Below are 16,304 nucleotides of genomic sequence, written 5' to 3'. Positions count from 1 at the left end.
TGTGTCGAGCTGGGCAAACTCAAGTGTCGTGGTGGCGTGTCTCCACTGTGTCCTTTGGGGTTGACTGCTTGCGTGCCGCTTCGAGAGAACCAGAGGTAATGCCGGCATTTTCTGTAAGAGTCTCGACGCTTAGCTCTTGACTTGTGTAGGGAGTTGTGCATTTTCACAATACACAACTCCTGTTTAATCGATTTATAATGCCGTGCCTAATGGTAACTTTCTCGTTAAATGTATGTAGCAGAGTGGACCATTCAGGTTTTTGACCAAAATATAATTCTCAATTTTAAGCTATATCCCGACTACGCCACCAGAGGGAGCCCTCTGGACACTAAAGTTAATGCACAAAGCACACAGGTTCGTAAAGAACATCCGAGACTGGGTTTAGGCAAACAGTAGACATTTTTTAATCCATCACTTCTTTCAAATACAAATTTCATTTAAAATGAGTCAAGGTGTTAAAGAGTCAAAGTTGTAGGCCTACACACACACACAAAAGTAGACGAGGTTGGCCAATGGACTTCCCCTTAATTAAATTACAATTAGTCACGGCAAACCACCCCCAATACGCTACAGGGCAACCACATAATAAAGAAGATAAAATGCACTGTAATCAAGTAGAGCCACGCAAACACTGCACACGGTTAATTACATGGGTACCTTTAGGCACCATACACTGCAAACAGGAGACTATAGGGGGTTATTCCAGATGATAGCCTATGCCGTCTTAAATTGTGGTGTGGTCTCAGACCCAAATAACGAACCCAGAGACTTGACACGGGTAATGAGCGGGACAAAAGAAAGACACCACTCTCGTGGTCAAAAGTGGGTAAACAAAAATAACAAAACAGAAAGACGGGAGCAATGCTCCTTCACCCACGGGCATCAATCACACAAGGCGCACATTCACTCTGATCACAAACTGTCCAGAAACAAAACAGCAGTATGCCAGCAGCCGATGACCCAGCAAGCACGCACATGAGATCGGACTACCTGCGGACAAAAGTAAGCGATCAACAAGCGCATAAAGAAACGGGTGCGAGAATACAACTAGAAATGCATTCTCACAGAAAATGCTGGAAGCGGGCTTGCCTTTGGGGGCAGAGATGAAACAAAGTACTATTGAGAAAACAAAGCTAAAAGAAATCTTGGAAAAACTCCATCCACCCAGTCAGAAGTTATGGGCCAAACAATTCAGCCATCTTGGATTCAGCCATCTTGAAAGTGTTGTAGCTCTGCGTTTTGGGGATATACTAAATGACATACATGGTATTTTAAGTTGGCTAAGGAACACTGCATATGATATAATTTTGAAAATCAACATGGCTTCGAGCGGGATTAGAACTCACAACCTCCATATCTGTAATCCAACCCCTTTGCCATTGATATTAAATGACATACAATACATGATATTTGAAGTTGGCTAAGGAACACTGCATATGATATCATTTTGAAAATCAACATGGCTTTGACTGGGGTTCGAACCTCCAACCCCCATATCCCTAATTCAGCACATTTGCCATTCATACTAAATGACATACATGGCATTTTAAGTTGGCCAAGGAACACTGCATATGATATAATTTTGAAAATCAACATGGCTTTGACTGGGTTTCGAACCCCCAACCTCAATATCTGTAATTCAGCACATTTGCCATCCATACTAAATGATATACATGTATGGCATTTTAAGTCGGCCAAGGAACGCTGCATATGATATAATTTAGAAAATCAACATTGCTTCGTGTGGGTTTCGAACCCTCAACCTCCATATCTCTAAAGCAGCATGCATTACCACTAAGCCAAGCAGCTAATTGTCATGCATAGTCCAGCAAGACTATATTACATTGCATTGCAGAGCTGAACAATGGACTTCTAGAATGCTTGCTCGCACCTGCTCGTTAAGAATGGAATCTTGAGACAGTGACAGTTGAAATGGAATCCTTCACTGGCTGCACCTGTTGTGATTGACTGAAAGACAGTTAGTATTGAGCCTTTAACAGGGGAGAAAATGAGAATGAGTTTTTTGTCTTTACAACATCGTTGTAAAAAAACTAAAAGGAGTTGGCACGTGTCCTTTTCACAGATCGGAGTCATGCTTGTGATGTCTCTAACAGTCTTTGAATGAAGTTTATAGGTTAAATTTTTCAGGCACAAATGGACCTCCGTGTGGGACATGCGCTGATCTCTTGAAAAATGCACTTTTCCAAAGACTGGGATTCTCCATAGAGCCAGGTCTGTTTTTTTTACAAACCTGCCATTTAAAAAGTATTGGGAGTTGGGAGATGAAACTTTGACAATTTGGAGACATCCCATAGAGCTCGCTAACAACGCGTCAACTAAACTTCTAGGTGAAAGTGTTGATGTTTTATGACCGAAAAAGCCTCCTACACTCTAATCTCTAGAGTGGCGGAACTTTGGTTCATGAAGGTTCCACCACAGTTTTCAATGGAGACCCAGGCTTTCACAAAATCGCCAAAAACGGGAAAACGACAAGAGACACGAAAAAGCCTATTAATATACGCGATCTCCAAGCCGAGCCGGTCGTTTTAGTGTTTGAACGGTGTCTCTATCTCGAAAGGCCTAGGAGGAGATCCATTTTCTATTTTTGCTGTCCCCCTGCACAAGACCAATAATAACTAGAAATGCATTCTCACAGAAAATGCTGGAAGCGGGCTTGCCTTTGGGGGCAGAGATGAAACAAAGTACTATTGAGAAAACAAAGCTAAAAGAAATCTTGGAAAAACTCCATCCACCCAGTCAGAAGTTATGGGCCAAACAATTCAGCCATCTTGGATTCAGCCATCTTGAAAGTGTTGTAGCTCTGCGTTTTGGGGATATACTAAATGACATACATGGTATTTTAAGTTGGCTAAGGAACACTGCATATGATATAATTTTGAAAATCAACATGGATTCGAACTCACAACCTCCATATCTGTAATCCAACCCCTTTGCCATTGATATTAAATTACATACAATACATGATATTTGAAGTTGGCTAAGGAACACTGCATATGATATCATTTTGAAAATCAACATGGCTTCGACTGGGGTTCGAACCTCCAACCCCCATATCCCTAATTCAGCACATTTGCCATTCATACTAAATGATATACATGGCATTTTAAGTCGGCCAAGGAACGCTGCATATGATATAATTTAGAAAATCAACATGGTTTTGACTGGGATTCGAACCCCCAACCACCATATCTGTAATCCAGCACATTTGCCATGCATACTAAATGACATACATGGCATTTTAAGTTGGCCAAGGAACACTGCATATGATATAATTTTGAAAATCAACATGGCTTTGACTGGGTTTCGAACCCCCAACCTCAATATCTGTAATTCAGCACATTTGCCATCCATACTAATTGACATACATGGCATTTTAAGTTGGCCAAGGAACACTACATATGATATAATTTTGAAAATCAACATGGCTTTGACTGGGGTTCGAACCCCCAACCTCCATATCTGTAATCCAGCACATTTGCCATCGATACTTAATGACATACATGGTATTTCAACCTGGCTAAGGAACACTGCATATGATATAATTTTGAAAATCAGCATCGCTTCAAGTGGGATTCGAACTCTCAACCTCCATATCTCTAATCCAGCACATTTGCCATTGATGCATGGCATTTTAAGTTGGCCAAGGAACAGTGCATATGATATAATTTTGAAAATCAACACGGCTTCAGGTGGGCTTCGAACTCTCAACCTCCATATCTCTAACCCAGCAGCATGCATTACCACTAAGCCAAGCAGCTAGCTGTCATGCACAGTCCAGCAAGACTATATTACATTGCAATGCAGAGCTCAACAATAGACTTCTAGAATGCTTCCTCGCACCTGCTCGTTAAGAATAGAATCTTGAGACAGTGACAGTTGAAATGGAACACTTCACTGGCTGCACCTGTTGTGATTGACTGAAAGACAGTTAGCATTGAGTTCTAAACTGGGGAGAAAATGAGAATGAGTTTTTTGTCTTTACAACATCGTTGTAAAAAAACTAAAAGGAGTTGGCACGTGTCCTTTTCACAGATCGGAGTCATGCTTGTGATCTCTCTAACAGTCTTTGAATGAAGTTTATAGGTTAAATTTTTCAGGCACAAATGGACCTCCGTGTGGGACATGCGCTGATCTCTTGAAAAATGCCCTTTTCGAAAGACTGGGATTCTCCATAGAGCCAGGCCTGTTTTTTTTACAAACCTGCCATTTAAAAAGTATTGGGAGTTGGGAAATGAAACTTTCACAATTTGGAGACATCCCATAGAGCTCGCTAACAACGCGTCAACTAAACTTCTAGGTGAAAGTGTTGATGTTTTATAACCGAAAAAGCCTCCTACACTCTAATCTCTAGAGTGGCGGAACTTTGGTTCATGGAGGTTCCACCACTATTTTCAATGGGGGCCCAGGCTTTCACAAAATCGCCAAAAACGGGAAAACGACAAGAGACACGGAAAAGCCTATTAGTATACGCGATCTCCAAGCCGAGCCGGTCGTTTTAGTGTTTGAACGGTGTCTCTATCTCGAAAGGCCTAGGAGGAGATCCCTGCACAAGAACGATAAATAATAATAAAGAAACAGGACTTAGAGATTACTATAATCGGGCCTTGCTCTGCAAGGGCCATGCTCTGCATGGTCCTTGCTCCGCAAGCCCGCTTAATAAAACAGGACTTAGAGATTACTATAAACGGGCCTTGCTCTGCAAGGGCCATGCTCTGCATGGTCCTTGCTCCGCAAGCCCGCTTAATAATAATAAAACAGGACTTAGAGATTACTATAAACGGGCCTTGCTCTGCAAGGGCCATGCTCTGCATGGTCCTTGCTCCGCAAGCCCGCTTAATAATCGATTCTAATGGTAGCCATAACATACCACTGGCGAGGCAGATAGAGATCCTCCAAACGGCGCGTCATCAGTGGGATAACCAGACACCTGCCAGATACTTGCACGGGTGACGACAGCATTTAAGATGCGCACGCCAATTAAGTATCATTCCAAAAAGCCAATTTTAAGTGGAGACAATGAAATGGCCTACCAGAATACATGAAGGGTGTAAGACCCAACAATCAGTCAGCACATCGGGATTAGAGCCGCACATCAGGACCAAAGACCAACTCCACCAAGGCTTCCACATCCCCATGGAGTGAAGGTCCACGGTCTCCAACTCCGTGCGCAATTTAGGGATCAACTGCTCAAGTTATCGTACCCATTAAATCTGCCACTGCGCAGCCGGTGTCGTGCTTTTCAAATACTGGCATACTAGTGATTGGTTCCCCATCAGTCACGAGGCACCACTGCAACATTGGGGTACTGCGCCGCTTTAAAGGCGCAGACACCCAACATGTTACATGTACATAGGAGGAGATGGTGCCTTCGACTACACTGATGCAGTGTCATTAGAGAAGGGGGGCATCACTGTTCTTTTCCCAACCTTTTGTTTTGTTTTGTCCTATTGTGTGAGTGATTCATCCTGTGCAACCTTTTCACTTTGACGTCCGATCCGAGACGAAGGGGCTCGTGTAAGTTTCACTCTAACATCCGAGACGAAGGGGCTCGTGTAAGTTTCACTCTAACATCCAAGACGAAGGGGCTTGTGTAACGTGATTCATGTATGACATTTAGTGTATTTCTTGGGCTAGTGCAATTATTATCAGTGCAATCCCTGGCAGTATCGCCAATGATCTTTGGAACAGTTTTTGGTTGCTGTAGTGGGAGACCAAACGTAGCATTATCTAACTAACAAGTGTGTGGCCAATTCAGACTTTGCCTACGGGCAGTTTTGTGTGTTTTTGTTTTATTTCTTTACTAACAGTGTTTGCAGTGCATTGTCTGCTGTTTGGTCCCCTTCTCAAGCAATTGCATAATTTGCACATTATTGTCACTATTGGTAATTGCCTCTAATGCCACTTTTGTATTGCACTGGTTCAGAATTTATATGAAATACATGACTGAGCCTGAAAGGCAGATTTTGGAGATACAGAAAAGATGAGAATCACTGAAAGAAAATAAAGAGAACTCTAAATTGTATGACAGCTGTATCTCTTGTTATTCACTAACCTGTTGCGGGGAAAGTCAAATCAAGTGTTTGATGGTTGGGTTCTCTCACCCTAACAAATGAGAGTGGCGTAGTCACTAAACATCTTAAAAACATCTAAAAATCTTAAAAATATTACGGTAAAGAGATAACGCAGGCCACATGTGTATCTGCCACGGCCAACTACTACATAGTGTGAGTTGAAACCGACCAAATTCGTCCTGAAGTCTCTGAAATAAGAGTGGGCCCTGGTGTGATTTGGATGAAAAAAAACTTTACTACCATAGTACTACACCATTATGACAGTGCAAAGGGCTTTTAGTAATACATTACAACTTGGTCATTGCCATTCTGGTAGCAGCGTATTTATAACAGGGGCCGTGTCTAACTGGGTTAATGAACTGTACAGGGCCAAACTACTTTTCCATGTTATAGGCTAGCTTGCCACCTACCTTGCTACCTGTTTGATTGCATTATTTCCTGTCTCATTCATATTAATGTCCACCTGAAGGCGCTGATGACTATGCGAAGTGTAAGTGTTGATGTAGGATTAAAAGTTTAAATAATCACTGTCCCGAGTCAGCCGATGCTTATTTGAGTTATTAGTAAGTGAACAATGACTTTCGCAACCACTTTCACGGTGCACTGTCAGAGAACCGCAAATGTAACTTTTGTCAGAGCGACCTGCTACGAGTGTCATGGGAAACACTTCTCATATGAAAAATAGCTTTACATACCGTATTCAGATCAATTGCTTGCATTCCGTAATGAAAAGCATTCTCACAGTGATGGTATTTGAACAGCATTTTTTCATGACTGTGTACGTAGATTTTGAAACAGGCATGCTACAGGCACCGCGCAAACTACGTCATCTTACATTGGGCTTCTCTCAAAACCTAGTGCAGTGCACTTCCAAATGTATCAGCCTAATTAGTCACGCCCAGTGATTGGATACTCTTTGGTGAACTCTATGGAATATCCAATCACTGGGCGTGTGACTAATAAAGAGTATCTAATCACTGGGCGTGACTAATTAGGCTGATACACTTGGAAGTGCATTGCACTACGTTTTTAGAAAGGCCTATAGACCCCTTTAGGGTTTGTAAACAGGTATGACGTAATTTGGCTGCGTGCGCACCGCTGCCTCAAAATCGCCCATGCTCCGTTCACTTGCACAGAGACTCGACAGGTGTTTTTTTTCCGAAATAAGATAACGGATGCTCACGCTAACCTCAGATATGCAGTGGGCACCACGGACACGGGTATTCCTGGCGATGTCATCAGTCCAGTCAGTAGTTTAATGTCTTGTAACAACAAACATCTCCTGGAACAGCCTCTTCCCTTTCAAAATAGCATAACAAGTGTACTTTTTGGAATCTCTATTTTTATCGACGTACACACTTCAGAACGGCAGTTTTTCTTTCTTTAGTGTCTGCACTGTCCCCCAGTATTACATACAGAATCACCACTCTCGATTTTACCCATGCCTGCAGTTCTCCTAGTGGCCGCTCTCGAGATACGGCTCTGAGCGCAGCAGCCCGTTCTTTCTGAATGGAGTCTGCACTTCCCCTAGAGTGCAGTACCACCCAGAAAAGTGGAGTCTCCCGTTATATCCTCACAATATCTCTGGTGTGTTTGAGTCAACGATGCGCACGCATTCATGAGAACATCGACTCTGAACGGGTCTATTGTGCTCCTTTAAGACGATTTTCACAGCTTCAGTTTTGAGAACCACAGCACCCCCCTCTGGAGGAGATTCTATTTGCATTGTGCTAACAGCGGATCTCAACCCTCTTACGCCTGATTTACATGGGCGCTTCCAAAGCGGTAGAAGCGTGGCATTCCATTATTTTCCGTTGGGACGCGGCAGCGAGGCGAGAGGTGGTGACGTAGGGAAGCGAGGGTGGGGGGCGGTGGGCGAGCGAGGCGAGAAAGTTGAGCTTGGCTGAAAAATGTAGCGGCACCGCGAAACGTTAACCAATGGGAGAGCTTTCAACGCCATGACGTCACGTGCGTCACCAGCAGTACTGGGATATTTAAAAATGGAGGCTGTTTTGATTTCGGTGGTGTCAAATCTGCCGGTCGTTTTTCACAGATGGTTTTAAAATAAATGACACTTGGGTTAAGGTGACCAATATATTCGCTCCTGTTTCATCATTTTTATTTGTACATACAGTGTTTGTGATTGAAGAGAGACGGTTGTTTGACCACAGCATTTGCTAAGCTAAGCTAATTTGACCGGGAAACGATGCTACGTCACCACGCGAGGCGAGCGAGCAGGTTGAGAGCGGGTGGAATTTACGTACATGTATCATATCACAGCCACAAATGCCCCTTTGACTTCATCATAAGCCTACCAATGCCATGGACATAATCATAAGCCTGCCAACAACTAGTATTTTTTTTATAAATAGACTATTGCTCCCCATTTGCAACTGAGCAACCCCCCCCCCAATAAACTATATGCTTTTTCTTTATCATATCAAAGTGTGTCTCTGTGAGAAATTAGCAGTTCACAAATATATTTCATTTTACATAGGTCTGCAGGTGTTTGCCTGTGAGTACAAGCACATAGGCCTAGTGTTGATGTAGCTGTAGTTCAACTTAGGCCTAGTTTAGTGTTTCTGTGACAGAGCACAGGTACAATATATACTTTTTAGAAACTTTTCCAAACTTCTAAACTACTTTTTCAAAGTTATCAACGCAAGTAAAGGGGAGTGTTTGCTCAGTTGATTAAGCATTTTCCATGCCTGTCTAAATGAAAGCAAAAGTAACCTTTGATATTATTTGATATTGTGTTGTGGATTTATCTGAATCGTCCTGTGACACAAGGACACAGCGAGATTTATTTTATTTGTCACATGCTGAGATTTTGTATGACTTGTTTGTTTTCTGGTTTGACAGGCTATGGGGATGGGGCGGCAAGTATGTAGAATACACTCTGTGTGTGTGTGTGTGTGTGTGTGTGTGTGTGTGTGTGTGTGTGTGTGTGTGTGTGTGTGTGTGTGTGTGTGTGTGAGTGAGTTCCCCCACGTGTGAGATGGTGTTAAAGGGGTGGCACATGATGGTGACTGGGTGTTCGGGGGGTAAGTGGGTGGAATATGCTGATTACAATACATGTATTTATATAGTATTTGTATATAGGCCTATTTGTATATAGGCCTAGTATATGTATTTATATAGCGCAGTATCACAACTATGAAGTTGATTCAAAGCGCTCACACATTCACACACCAGCTCTGGGCTACAGAGCCAATTTTCCAAGGTTCATGTGAGAAAGTTTGCACACACGCACACACCCAAGTAATAATAATAATATAGTCCTTTAAAAAATCACACTGATCATAACATAGCCTAATTTCATAACATTAAGACCTACCGGTAGCCTACTAGTGCAGGAAGACTGTAGTTCTTATCTAAAAGGCTGCAAGCTTGATTGAGCATGAACATGGTGGTAGCAGAGATACTCTAGACAGAGATAAGTCATTCTAGTTCATTTCTGGTATCCACTTTCTGTCGGGTGAACGCCCCTTTAGGAGACCTTCGGTTAGGAGACCTTCGGAGTCCTCAGGTTGAGAATTAATGGAGTCCCCTTTGCACTATAGATGGCGGTAGCTCACTTCTCGTGCAAACACCTCAAAAATAGAAGAAGAAGGAGGGGACAACGCCCCCTTAGGAGACCCAACTTGAGCACACACTTTTGCATTGGGTGGGCGGGTTTCGAAGCCTCTTTATTACTCCACCCTCTTTGGTGGTAGTAGTGGTGGGAAGGCTGCTGGAGAGCAACTGGTGTGGGCTGGACAAAACTGAAATGAGGACGCCAAATAGGACCGCATTTTGGGATTGATGTGTTAACTTCAAGTGGCAACTTGATAGGCCTATACACTAATGTGCGGGCCCAGAAAATGACAAAATTAACAAGTGTGACAAAGAGGACAGGACAAAAGGATAGAGAAAGGGTGTTGTTTGTGTATGTCTGCATAGGAACGCTATTGTCATCTTAGTTAACTATTTAATGTATTCATTTATTTATCCACAATGGGTTATACTAGGCTACAACCCTGCTGATTCTTAGTCATATTACGTCTTTGAGAGCAAAGGGAGGGACTAAACGTGGTTGGGCTTTTACTTTCTGAACGGGGCTTTCCCACTGTGGACTGTGTGCCTTTGTAGTGACATAAGGCCACCAGTACTTCGTATCCACCTCACATAGGCCTACATGCTTACACTGTGACATCATTGAGCATGGAATTTTTAGCGGAAGCAACATTCTTTTGTATATGGTGTGTGTGTGCGTGTGTGTTTGTGCGTGTGCGTGTGTGTGTGTGTGAGTGTGAGTGAGTGCAGGCTTGTGTATGGCAGGGTGGGTGGTTGTATGTGGAGTGTCAATGAGAAAAAGGCAGGCACGCAGACAGAGAGAAAGACAGACAATGCTAAGGGTGGGTTGCACCAACATATCCAGGAGTGGTTTATATTAAACAGGTATATTAATCCAGGTTTATCCTTGTGTTAAAATCACTGGTGTAGCAGACTCAAGATTCATCAAAATTTAAGTGGGGTATTAAATCTGATACTACCCATGGATTAGATTTAACCCGAGATTTGAGATAAATATAGCCTTTTTAAACTTTTAAGTTTAAGTTTGGTGCACCAACTAAAAAGTAAACCGAGATTAAATGTAGATTCAAGTGTAAACCACGGTGGTGCGACCCAGCCTTAGTAGCTGTTTATCTATTGAATGACAGTGTGTTGTTTGTTTTGCCCTGTTGCCTGTCGCGGTCATACATCTAACTTCCTCCTTCTGTGATGATGTCACAGTCAATGCATTTGGAATAAACACCTTGTGTAACTGGTTCTCCTATTAACTGTGGCATGTGTGGTACACAATAAGCCTCTATTATATGTTCTTGTTGGAGTGGCAACCCAGCCACTGCATGCTACCTCTTATCTGAAATGGGTTATGGACTTAAGACAAGGACTTTCCATGCTTAAACGAGATAAGAGATTTAGAGAATGGCAAGCGAAGGTATGAAACAATAAAAAAGCATTTATTTTAAAAAAATAAAAATTCACACAGCACTTACAAACATTGTAATATACAAATGTATATATTAATAGTGTGTTTAAAAAGCATGTGTACAACCACAATTTATTGTAATTTCAATGTGAAATTGTTTAGACAGACATGAAGGCATAGGAATGAAGTGATCTTGGTAGATGATAGAATCACTGCTTTTTGCGCTGCTGCATCTCTTCGATCTGTGAACTGCAAAATACAAAAATAGAACATGAGTTGGTTTTAGCATACACCGGATTCAACAAAACTTTATACATTAAAAAGAAAGAATGCAAAACATAGTATGTAGGCCTACATTACTGTATGGTGCATTCAAATTTTATAGACAGAGTTAACATACAGGCTAGTTGTAACCAGTAGTTGAAATTGGTTCAAAAAATAAAAGTCTAAACGTAAAAGCAGTTTGAATAGTTGCAAGTTATGACATGTGCAGAACAAACAGATAATTGGGTGACTAAATATTACATCTGTTTACAGCAACACCATTACCATGCATCTTTGGGCATCATCAAATGCTTGAGAGCCCGAGAGAAACTTACTTCAGGGTCTCGATGGCACTCTTCACCCAGGACAGTTTGGGATCCACACAGATGCTCCTGCGGTTCTGAAGGTGAAAACTGAGACAAAACAAACCAAAACAAGAAAAATAAGTAAACAATAAGAATCAAGTTATAAATATCATATAAATATCATAAATATCATTTTTCTAGCTATATGGATATTTGAAATTCAAATCATATACTCACATGACTGCATCCAATCTGCATCTTGCATTGCTGGGCTGGATAGAGAATCCTCTGATAGCCTTCATGGGTACTGTTTTATCCGTGTACATTGTGCAGCAACCTGAAAATTAAATTGACATTATTTTTAATGACGTTACAAAAAGAGGTCTAAAGTTTGCTGTTCATACAATATAGTATACAGTTTCTGATATGATAACCTGCGGCATTAGAGAAAAGCCACTGATAAGTTGCTAGTCACCACTTTCATTTAATACAAGCAGGACAGTAGCTACATGATTTCATACAGCAGTACTGTCTGCTACATTAACTCACAAATGTCCCACAAAACTAAATAAACAACCGCCATGACAACACCAGTAATCATACTCATCAGTGATAAAAACAATGCTCATAAGGGGAAAATAGCAAAAGCAATGGAGTCAGACTGGTTCTTACCTCGGCGACGAAGAGTCTTAGCCTCACTGCAGTTGAGCCCTATGGTGCAGAGCACTATCAAGGCGAGCACAGGAACGCAAATCTGGGCCATGTTGAGTGTGATCTGTGTCTTCTCTTCTCTGACTTCACTCTATTTCTCTCTCTCTCTTCAGGTCAGGTCAGATGCCTTTGGTGGTGTGACTGAGGCTTCTACCCCAGGCAGCTTTATACTTCTTCTTCATGTGGAAAGTTTTTAGAAGTGGCAGGTAGCGGGTTTTCCAGATCCTCCATGATATGTGTGAATTTCCCTTCACCCCCCTCACGAGCTTCCTACCCCTAGTCTTGACATCGAGTGCCATGAGCTGCGGACACACACAACAAGGAAGAACTGCGCACGGAAAATCCAGACATAATCTATTTTTACTTTTGCAGAGGATTGTTGCACTAAGTGATGTGACCTTCGCCACACTTGAGTGCACCTATGTTAAATATTTACACACATAAGAATGCGCAAAGCACACAAGACCCTGCCATGTTCAAGTAAGCATTTTCTGGCTCTTAAGAGATACTGTTCCCACACCTACGTAACTATCTATCTGTCTACCTGTCTGTCTGTCTGTCTATCTGATGCCTAATCCATGCTGCATAAGAAAGATATGCTAGTATATGGAATGATATTAGGTTCCCATGAATGAAGTGAAAGAATACAGTTTACAGCACACCAAATCCTGCTGAATCAGAGTTGTCATGAGTATCATGTGGCAGAACGAGCTGGACTGATTTTATATCTTTATTACTATCTGTACACACACAAACACACACACACACACACACACACACACAAGCACAAACACGTAGAACTGGAATGGTAAAACTGGGCTGTGATAAGTAATAATTTAACTGTCAGACAGTTAAAAGTTCAAGAACAAGTTTAGTTTCTCATGTTACTGTTTCTACTTGTCTGAATTAATATACACGTATGTTTATTAAGCTCTGTAATAGCACAGCTCTTCCTCACACTTCATCTTGACACACTTGCACCCACGACACACATAGCCTACACACAAACACAGGTATTATTCTCCCTAGTCTGTTATTTTTTTTTAAAAAGAGAAATTAATGTTTATGTAGTTTAATAGGCCTACCCTTAAAAATAATAATAAATTAAGTACAATATTCCATTTTAAAGATTTCAGTGTACTGTCTGCAAATATCCCCCTGATCCCCATACTGTATGCCTTTGTACCAAGGTAACATATCTGGCCTACATAACTGTGACCAGGTATATTCTTAGATGTACACACCTTTAACAAAAAGGGGGAAATTCCATAACTTCCCATAAAAACCTTCCATAATCATTTAATTCCTCATCATAGAACATCATTTGGAGCTAATTTTAACTTTTAAATTTGCATGGGTAAAATTGGCCTATTCAATACAGTACTTCCTCCTCATGTTACCACAAAACTTTCCCTTTTTCGACGTTCCCTGCTCTGCAATACAATCAGTTCTTTCAGGTCAATTGAAAAAAAAATCAGTGAGTTGGTTGTGGATGTCTGATCACTATGATCATGTTTCCTCACATTCTTGTCATCCAGTAGATAAGGCTGTGCCCAGCATTAATGTGTATGTAGAATTATTTAATCATAATAATTATAATGTAGCCTATGTTATTTATTTATTTAGCTATGTGTGTATGTATGAATGTATGTTTTGGTTGTCTTATTGATTATTTTGATGCTTACTAAAAGCATTTATAATATACATATAAATATAACATTAGTCTAAATGAAATCTGAATGAAACCACAAGTTTTTTTTCCTTCAGTTGAATTTATTTGATGCAATGAAAAAGCATGAAAAAATATAGGTATACATTTAAAAGATTTGGACAATGAGAGAAGTACAGTATTTTTTTCAAAGGCGCATTTGCCCTGCAGTCCATTGATGGGTTAACCTTTGGTTTTGTGAGTCCTCATGTTTATTACCTTAACCCTGAAAAAGGAGAAACACATATTCCATATTACACTTTGGCCAGCTTGGGAACATGTGACTTTAAAAAGCAACAACAAAATGAGCAAACTAGAGCAATGAATGACTAAAATTACAGTACTTACGGTAGTTTGACCATAATCTCCATCACCCAGTCTTGGTTGGGATCAGCACAGACCTTCCTGCCTTTAGAGGTTATCAGTCTGAAAAGACAACAGAGGATCCCATCAGAGTCTGACCATGCCACCTTGCCAGGTGTGTTTTAATGCAGCTCCACAATGAAACAATAAGGCAAGGCTACACAGGTACAGAGATATCCATTATCTTACAGTATGTAGCCTTGCCTTTTTATTATAATAAGCATAATGTTAAATCATAATGTTAATCCTGTTAATCTGTTTTTGATGTGTTAGCACTTCACACAGCAACATGCCACTTACTCAACGGCTTTGAGACGACAGACTTTGTTGTCCTGGATACGGTATCCTCTCACGTATTTCGCAGGCACCCTGTAACTGGAGTACTGGGTGCAGCAAGCTGAAATAAAGTCAGAGGATGGTGTCATTCACACGCACACTTGGCTGCAATGGAGATAAACACAGTGGCAGATACATTGACAGACAGACATACTGAGGGACAGGCAAGCAGACAGACAGACTGACAGGACAGAGAGAGAGAGACAGGACAGAGAGAGCGACTGTTACTGGCAGCTCGACACACAGACCGTCAGATCCTGTAGGCGGGCAAGCGTATAGTTAGGCAGACGGGCAGATGGACAATAGTTGCACCTGGACGTGCGTCTGCTTCATTGTAGAGGAGCCCCATGGTGATGAGAATGATGAGGGCCAAGGCAGGAACAGGAATCTGGACCATGTCTCTCTGAGCTGCGCTCTCGATCTACAGAACTCTCTCTCTTCAGCCCTGAGCGGTGTGAGGAGAATCACACCTAGCAAGCTTTATAACCTTCTACACCAGAGATTCCCAAACTGGGGTTTGTGCACCCCTGGGGGTGCGTGGCCTACCACAAGGGGGTGCGCGAGCTGAATAGAGCAATGGCGGATATGTGCGTTTTTATACAGCATTAATGAAAATTAAGTAGTTTGTAATTGTATGGTGAATTGTGCTTGAAGAAACATCCAAGTCTATTGGAAATTACTTGCATAACGTACAATGATTTGTGCAGTGAAGGCATATTTGAGTGGCCGTAACTTAAGTACACTAAAACATTCGCTTAGGGGGTGCGTTAACCACATTGAAATGTACAAGGGGGTGCGCAAGGAAAAATGTTTTGGAACCACTGTTCTACACGTATACAGGAAATTTAAATCACAGAACCTATTAAACCATTCTTCGGGGTCTTCCATGGTGACAAAGAAAGTTCTTGACCCCTTTTTAGGTATTTGCGGTTCTGTTCCGATCATCACATAGCATCATGGTTTAATATTGATTTTAGTACGCCAACATGTTGTTCAATTATATTACATTGTTTTTATATAAACAATGCACGACATGTTTGCACGTTAGAGTAAACACAGCCAAACGTGAGGTTGTGTCATTTTGGCTTTTGTGAAACCATTCAAGTTTTCACAACATTTAATATCATTTTGTAATTGTAATTAAATTACAAGGCTACACTGATGCAAGATAAAACTTTAAAAGTATCAAAAGTAAAAGAGCAGGAAAGTACATGACTAGCTGACATACAACAAATAATAAATAAGTGACATGTGCGTTATAGCCTACAGTAAACCAAGACGTGTTGGTGTTATAATAAATGGTGCGGCACAATGGTTCACACAAACACACATACAGGAACGCATGCATGCACACACACACACACACACACACACACACACACACACACACACACACACACACACACACACACACACGTACAAAAATACATTTAGCCGCAGCAAAGTGAAAATGAGGTGAAGTATCTATAAGGAAAAGCAGTATGACTGATGAAGCTGCTCTGAAGCACATCAAAGGCCTAATCCTGCCCTGAGGGTACTACGCACAGTAA

At 41.4% G+C, this 16,304-nt stretch overlaps 1 protein-coding gene across 1 annotated transcript; it reads right to left on the bottom strand.

Moving 5' to 3' along the window:
* Window positions 1-14,200: 14,200 nt before the first annotated feature.
* Window positions 14,201-15,192, bottom strand: LOC134466276 (C-C motif chemokine 3-like 1). The gene is made up of 4 exons (XM_063220177.1): window positions 15,067-15,192; window positions 14,719-14,815; window positions 14,404-14,481; window positions 14,201-14,281 (listed from the first exon to the last, which is right to left on the bottom strand). The coding sequence occupies exons 1-4, from the start codon at window positions 15,149-15,151 to the stop codon at window positions 14,239-14,241; spliced, it is 303 nt and encodes a 100-aa protein (XP_063076247.1). The 5' UTR covers window positions 15,152-15,192; the 3' UTR covers window positions 14,201-14,238.
* Between the last annotated feature and the right edge of the window lie 1,112 nt (window positions 15,193-16,304).

Source organism: Engraulis encrasicolus, chromosome 16 (assembly GCF_034702125.1).
Source record: "Engraulis encrasicolus isolate BLACKSEA-1 chromosome 16, IST_EnEncr_1.0, whole genome shotgun sequence".
Taxonomy (NCBI): domain Eukaryota; kingdom Metazoa; phylum Chordata; class Actinopteri; order Clupeiformes; family Engraulidae; genus Engraulis; species Engraulis encrasicolus.
The sequence above is the reverse complement of the archived record's forward strand: the minus strand, read 5'-3'. Positions and strand labels throughout refer to the sequence as shown.

Excerpts from the sequence above, each read along its gene's own strand:
- LOC134466276 (XM_063220177.1), bottom strand. The coding sequence starts at position 15,151 with ATGGTCCAGATTCCTGTTCCTGCCTTGGCCCTCATCATTCTCATCACC. Across the intron at positions 14,816-15,066 it reads TGAAGCAGACGCACGTCCAG|CTTGCTGCACCCAGTACTCC; the intron begins GTGCAACTATTG and ends ACTTTATTTCAG. Across the intron at positions 14,282-14,403 it reads GAGATTATGGTCAAACTACC|GGTTAAGGTAATAAACATGA; the intron begins GTAAGTACTGTA and ends CTCCTTTTTCAG.